At 36.3% G+C, this 7,381-nt stretch overlaps 1 protein-coding gene across 1 annotated transcript; it reads left to right on the top strand.

The window, feature by feature from the left end:
* The first annotated feature begins 472 nt into the window (after window positions 1-472).
* On the top strand, window positions 473-5,295 carry LOC123696996 (toll-like receptor 6). The gene has a single exon (XM_045643404.1). The coding sequence runs from the start codon at window positions 653-655 to the stop codon at window positions 4,676-4,678; it is 4,026 nt and encodes a 1,341-aa protein (XP_045499360.1). The 5' UTR covers window positions 473-652; the 3' UTR covers window positions 4,679-5,295.
* The last annotated feature ends 2,086 nt before the right edge of the window (window positions 5,296-7,381 follow it).

Genomic DNA, 7,381 nt, shown 5'->3' with positions numbered 1-7,381 from the left:
AAGGGAAGTATGGTATTAATCTATATCGCTGTAGTTAACGTGTGGGAATGCTGATAAAAATATAAAAAAGACTAATCAGCGCTATTTAGGCTTTTTTTGTTAACATTTCTATAACTTATCAGAGTTCCGATTATTTATGTATTATTTGGGATGTTGCATTAAATTAAATTATACCATAAAGTAGATAATTAATATCAACATAGATATGATGCGAAGTATTAGCCTATAATTATTTTTTATGATTACAGAAAACAAACAAAGCAAGCAGCGCCATGTTTATAAAAGCTCGCGAAGCGCGCTCCTGTTCATGCCAATCTCGCGGTGAGCAACTTGTTGCTGTTGTGAACTTTTGTAGGGATAGAGAGCTCAATATCGTGCCTCTCTGTCAGGGGAGGAGCGTAGTGCGGGGAGCACGCCGGCAGCCGGTCGGTCAACTTGCCGAACGCACTCCGTCAGTCAGTCGGCCCGCACGCTTCAGAGAGAGCGGTTGTGTAGCGCTATTTAACGTGAACTCGAGCCGTTATGTGGCGTATTTCGAAACAAGTTTGACGTGAACTTTTATAAAGTTTTAAGTGCAGCTGGATATTATAGAAATGTGCCCATATGAAGAAGTGACTTTATAAACAGTGATAGTTTTAGTGAGGAAATAAAAATGTTGTCGATGGGATTATTTACATTGTGGTATGCGGCATGGTGTTGGATGTGTTCCGGGGCCAGTGCGGCATCTTTGACGAGTCGAGTGGCAGAGGCACCTCAGGAGTGCGAGTGGCAGCGTGTGTCGGGCGGCGCGGGCGAGCCCACACGGGTGCAGCTAGCGTGCTCTCTGCGCACCGCCGCAGGCGCCACCGACCTGTTGGCTGGACTGAGCACTTCTCAAGCTCAGCGTATAACGGCGCTTGATCTCCACTGCACTGATGTTCTTCTATTTGAAAGTTCTCTCGATGTGGGGAGACGAAAAGAGGAAGGAACAGAGCTTTTATCTCGATTCCATAACTTAAAAGAGATGAAAATTGAGTCGTGCAAAATAAGATATGTGCCCTCCGCAGTGTTATCACCTTTGAGTGGATTACGCAGTTTAACGATTCGTACACATAACACGGATTGGTCAGCGATGTCAATGGAGTTTCATCGAGATTCTTTCAGAGGGCTTACCGATTTGCGGTACTTAGATTTGGGCGATAACAATATTTGGATACTTCCTCCTGAAATCTTCTGTCCTCTTTACAATTTAAAGGAGTTGAACATAACTCAGAATAGGCTTCAAGATATATCAAACTTAGGATTTTCTGACTGGGGCAATGGCCCAACCGCGCCTGGAAAATCTTGTAACACAGTATTAGAAACACTGGATATGTCGCAAAATGAAATAAGTGGTTTACCTGATAACGGTTTATCTAGTTTACGCGCTCTTCAGAAGCTACTTTTACAAAACAATAGAATTTCAACTGTCGCAGACCGTGCCTTTGTGGGATTAAGCGATTTGCAAATTCTTAATCTGTCAACGAACGCTTTAACTGGGTTACCTCCTGAAATGTTTCAGTCGTCGAGAGATATAAAACAAATATACTTGAATAACAACTCTCTTAGTGTGCTCGCGCCCGGACTATTAGAAGGATTAGATCAGTTACAAATACTGGACATGTCTTTCAATGAATTGACAAGTGAGTGGGTAAATAGAGACACGTTTTCCGGCTTGGTTCGATTGATTGTTTTAAATTTATCACACAACAGAATAACAAAAATCGACGCATTACTATTTCAAGATTTGAATAACTTGCAGTTTTTAAGTTTAGAATTTAATAATATCGCTCGTATAGCTGATGGAGCGTTTGCTAATTTGAAGAATCTCCATTCTCTCTCATTAGCGCATAATAATATTATTGAGGTTGATACTAGCCATTTTTCAAACTTGTACGTGTTGAACCAATTGTTTTTGGACGGCAATAGAATAACAAAAGTTGATATGCGTTCGTTCGAGAATATAACGAAGTTACATGACCTGGGGTTGAGTGGTAACCAGTTATCAGAAGTCCCGGAAGCTATAAAAACACTGAGATTTTTAACCTCATTGGATTTGGGCATGAACAGAATAACAAAAGTATCAACTACACATTTCGAGGGTTTGGATGATTTATACGGGTTGCGGCTTGTTGGCAACAAGATCGAAAAAATATCAAAGGACACCTTTGCCGCTTTACCATCTTTACAAATACTAAATTTAGCTTCAAACAACATTGATCAAATCGATGACGGCGCTTTCGCATCTAACCTACAATTAAAGGCTATTGGACTGGATGGTAATAAGCTAGTGGATTTGAAGGGCATATTCACTAACACGCAACCACTCGTTTGGTTAAACGTATCGAATAATGAATTGTTATGGTTTGACTATAGCCATATACCAACAAACCTTGAGTGGTTAGACATGCATGAGAATAAAATCGAAAGACTTGAAGATACATACGGCGTTAAAGAAACATGTAATGTTAAAATGTTAGATGTCAGTTTCAACAAGATAAGAAACATCGATGAGTTTTCGTTCCCAAGTAGTATAGAAACTATCGTTATAAATAACAATCACATAGAAAAAATAAATCCGGGAACTTTTCTTCAAAAGTATAACCTCAATAAAGTTATGCTTTATTCTAATAAGATTAAAACTTTAGACGTTGGGGCTTTTGCGATATCATCAGTTTCCGAAGATAAAGATTTGCCCGAATTTTATATCAGTGAGAATCCATTTGAATGCGATTGTACAATGGAATGGTTACAAAGAATTAACCAATTAAGTGATCTCAGACAACGCCCTAGAGTAATGGATTTAGAAAGTGTAAGGTGCTCTTTAACACATTCTCGAAGCGAATATGATATGCTCTTACTGGAAGTAAAATCATCGGAATTCTTATGCGAGTACGAATCTCACTGTTTTACTCTATGCCATTGTTGTGACTTCGATGCCTGTGATTGTAAGATGACTTGTCCAGATAAATGTACGTGTTATCACGATCTCACCTGGAACTCCAACGTCGTCGATTGTTCGAGTGCCGGCTACGATCACGTGCCAGAACAAATACCAATGGACGCGACCGAAATTTACTTGGACGGAAATGATCTCAATGAATTAGGAAATCACGTATTTATTGGTAAAAAACGCCTTCAAGTACTTTATCTTAACAATAGCAAAATTAACACCATAGAAAATAAAACGTTTAATGGAATAGAATCATTGAGAGTTCTTCATTTGGAGCACAACAACTTAGAAGTACTACGAAACACGCAGTTTACCCGGCTTCAAAATCTCAATGAACTTTACTTGAGTAGCAACAAAATCAAAGTTATAGAGAATGATACGTTTAATTATTTGCCGTCCCTGGAGTTCTTAGACCTTGACAACAACGGTTATGTTGATTACATGCCATGGAGAGTAATTACGGATAACAATCCACGCACGCGTGTCTCTGTAGATGGTAACAATTGGGTGTGTGATTGTAAAGATGTAGCGCAGTTGAATCAGTGGCTTATAAAAAAGTCAAAAGATACCGAAAACATGATGTGCTACTTTGCTCACGGGCAACCCATGAACAAAACTATAGCTAATGTTACTAAAGAATGCAAGACTGAAGTTACCACCGAAGAAACAGGAACGGAAACCCTAAAAAGGCTATTCATTGAATCAAATGACGGCGTAGAAAATTATATACCCTATATTGCAGCTGTTTTAATAATAACTATCATACTTTTACTAATGTGCGCGTTGCTGTTCATGTTTAGAGAAGATTTTAAATTATGGATGCATTCGAAATACGGAGTTCGAGTATTTAGTTCAACTCCAAAGGACATGAACGACAACAAGAATAAACGTTTCGATGCTTTCTTTGTGTATAATCAACGTGACGAAGACTTCGTGACTCGTGCAGTTAGTTCCGAGCTTGAGAATTCGGGACACACATTGTGTTTACAGCATAGGGACTTGCAGTTAATCGAGAGACGATCTGGCGATAGTCTAGTTAGTGCTTCGGAAAGTTCCAAAAGACTAGTGATAGTTTTATCGATAAACTTTTTACAACATGAGTGGTACGCGCCTGAATCAAAAGCGGCCGTACAAAGTGCAATTAACTCAGTGAACGTTAGGCATAGACGACAAAAAATTATTTTCCTAGTGACGACAGACTTAAGTGCCTTAAACATAGACCCAGACTTGAAAGTGTTGCTTAAAACGTGTACAGTGATAGTGTGGGGTGAGAAAAATTGTTGGGAAAAACTAAATTTTCGATTACCCGATGTAGACGTAACGTTACCCAATCGGACGCTTCATAACGCGAGTAGTACGAAATGTGGTAATAGGGAGGGGTTCGGGAGACACGGGAACTTGAGGTACACGGCGCCTCCTACTTCTCACGACCCTTGGTATAAGTATGGGATGGCGCCTCCCATACTGATGATGTCGAGCCCGATGCACTCCACCAGTGCTAGCGCCGAGGTGTCAGCCCGCAGCACGGAGGACGAGACGTGCTCGGTGGCGAGCAGCGAGGGTCGGCCAGACGACCGCTTGCCTCATCACCATAGTTACGTGTCTATAGATAACCATCAGTGCGAAGAGCGACCTTTAAGGCCGGCTCAACAGATTCCTATGTCGAACACGAGGCCTAACAATGTAAGAAAGACTTATTTTGTATAATACCTAATTTTGTGATTATGTAAATATTGTTTTAGTAATTAATATAAGTATTATAACGAATCTAATTTCTATATCACTTGAATATTTAACTTGGTGCTGAAAAGTATATAAACGTAACAGCATTTACCGAATTTGTAATATAGACTCTACATAATTAGTACTTTAAGTACCTAAACGTTTCTAGTTATGTTGTTAAATGTATTGCATTTATAAATAATCGTACCTGTGTTATCATGACTGTCGATGTAATTCTTTGCCTTTATTTGTAGTAAAGTTAAAAATACTAGAACATTCCTCATTTTTACATAGCTTATTATTATTCATAAGGTTCCTGATAGTGTAAATGTTTCAGAAAATAATAACTAACTTGTGATAATTTAGGTACTTATGTTAAGATACAGTGAGAATGAGCCGTGTGTAAAATATATAATGTACATAGATAACGATTTATGATTAATCTTTCGAAGAACTGAACTGTACCCTAGTCAATTGTAAATAAACATCGTCTTTAATAATAAGTATATAATTTGTGATGTAATTTTTAGCTAGATTGTATAAAACAACGTATTTATTACGCTTCCAAATGCAGAGTATAAATAAATTAATATTTTCTCTAATATATTGATTTTTATTTCTACCTTTTAACAACTACATATTAGCAGCAGTATACAAACACAAAATTTAAAATATTTTTTAATTTCAATATTGCAATCACTATAGCTACTTAAAAAATAACATACAGTTTCTTGCTATGCGATCAACACCTCTATTAGTTTATTAGATGAGATAAAAGGGCACAGAAACGAAAGTTCCATCGTCATAATCAATTTACTAAATCGCTTTATTCACCCGTCCATATTCGGATGTATAAATATTTATTTTATCTAAATTGATCGAGTTGGATAAGATCACAGTGAGGCCTAAGGTTTTAATTTTAAAGAGCGGCCGCGACAGTGCGCGCGCGCCGATTGCCCGCTGCGAAAGAATAAAATAATAAATCATCGTTCGACCTATGAATAAACAACTTTAATTGACTTTATACATAAATGTCTTTTCATATTTGAGAGGTGAAAGAGAATTCAATTTAAATAACGATTCTTATTTTACAGATTGTATTGATAGTAAACTTGAACATTATATTATTTTTTCATTATTCGATTATAACAAATTTCACGAATTAAGTAACATGACCCATAAAATGTTATTCAATTCATAAGCAAAATCTACCTTATTATAATATTAATGTATTGTCATCAAACTTGAATATGAACGATGATAATGTTACACAATAGAAATGCAATTTTATCTTTTTATTTTATGAATATACGTTTTATTTTATAAAGTTACATGTTTCAAACATTGCATTTATTTATTTATTTAAATAAGTACACATCACAGCTGACAATTTTGACTAATTATACACAAATTTAATCACATGTTGCGGTAAAATGCCAGCCAAATTGTATGTACACAGCACAATTGAGGTTAAAAAAATTTATTAAAAATTACATTATTTAGCACAATTCATAGATCAAGTAAAATATTTTTTTAAATACATGACATAAAATAAATTGAATCTAAATCATAGTACAGATAAATATCACATCACTATAGCTACAATACATAAAATTACATAAAATACAGTTAAATCAACCTACATTACATTCAATCACATAAAATAAAATAGCATTGAATTAATGATTTAGGTATAAAATGGTAATGTGTAGAGTCTGTACAAGATTCATCTCAGGTTTTATAAACAAAATAAGAAAAATAACGTCCATACACGACGAAAGCGAATATCTTAATTATTGACTGTAACATGATCCAGCTAGCTATCGATATCGTGTGTTGTTTTCATTTAAAGTTAAATCGTGTCTATCGATTCCACCCATGTCTTGAAGCGAGAGTCATCTATTTGCGACGACCAACCCATACACTCATCACCTTTTTTCTTGCAATACGATACCCCGATCGTTTTAGACGCCATCTAAAACCAGTTTCAAATGGATGTGGGACATCGAGAACTTAGCTGGAAAATATTCAATGGAGAGGTGACAATTGATTATGTGTCCGGTGGAAACAAAAAGCGGAATGCCTCGATTAGTTACGCGACGACTACGCGTAGGACGCCAAACAATAGATCGCTCCTTACTTTATGATTCTATAAACGTTTATGTCCCTATAAACGCTCTTTTAGCTTTTAGTCAAAGTTAAGATCCGATGTTATCGACCCCTGACAGGTTTATTTAGTGTATTAAACGTTGCGTATTAAAAATAAATTGGCAAACTCGTTACGCGAATTGATTTGGCGTGACTGAAGCAGCATCAGGTCGATTGCTGTTTCTAAAGAATTTTAGTATCCCATCCTGAATATGTTGCTCAATCTAGTTGAAAGTATCCATTATTTTAAACTGGTATATTATTTGTAATATACATATGAAATGTTAATGGTCGAAAATCTACATGCCTGAAGCTATTGCCATATTATAATCTTATATTTGAGTACAGAGACGCATCTAACTCGTAACCAAAAGTTATGCGTAGGATGTAGAGTCCATAAAAAATCCGTTATAGCTTTATAAACAAATAATATATTCATTAGATACTTGTCATAACTTGGAACGTTCATAAAACATGCATGCTTTTAAGTGAGATGTTTTTCAAAGTTTCGTGGGCAAGTTTGACAAGAAGTAAATAAGT

This window comes from Colias croceus, chromosome 13, assembly GCF_905220415.1.
Source record: "Colias croceus chromosome 13, ilColCroc2.1".
In the NCBI taxonomy this organism is placed as follows: domain Eukaryota; kingdom Metazoa; phylum Arthropoda; class Insecta; order Lepidoptera; family Pieridae; genus Colias; species Colias croceus.
The sequence above is the reverse complement of the archived record's forward strand: the minus strand, read 5'-3'. Positions and strand labels throughout refer to the sequence as shown.

Coding starts and splice junctions, on each gene's coding strand:
- LOC123696996 (XM_045643404.1), top strand. CDS start 653: ATGTTGTCGATGGGATTATTTACATTGTGGTATGCGGCATGGTGTTGG.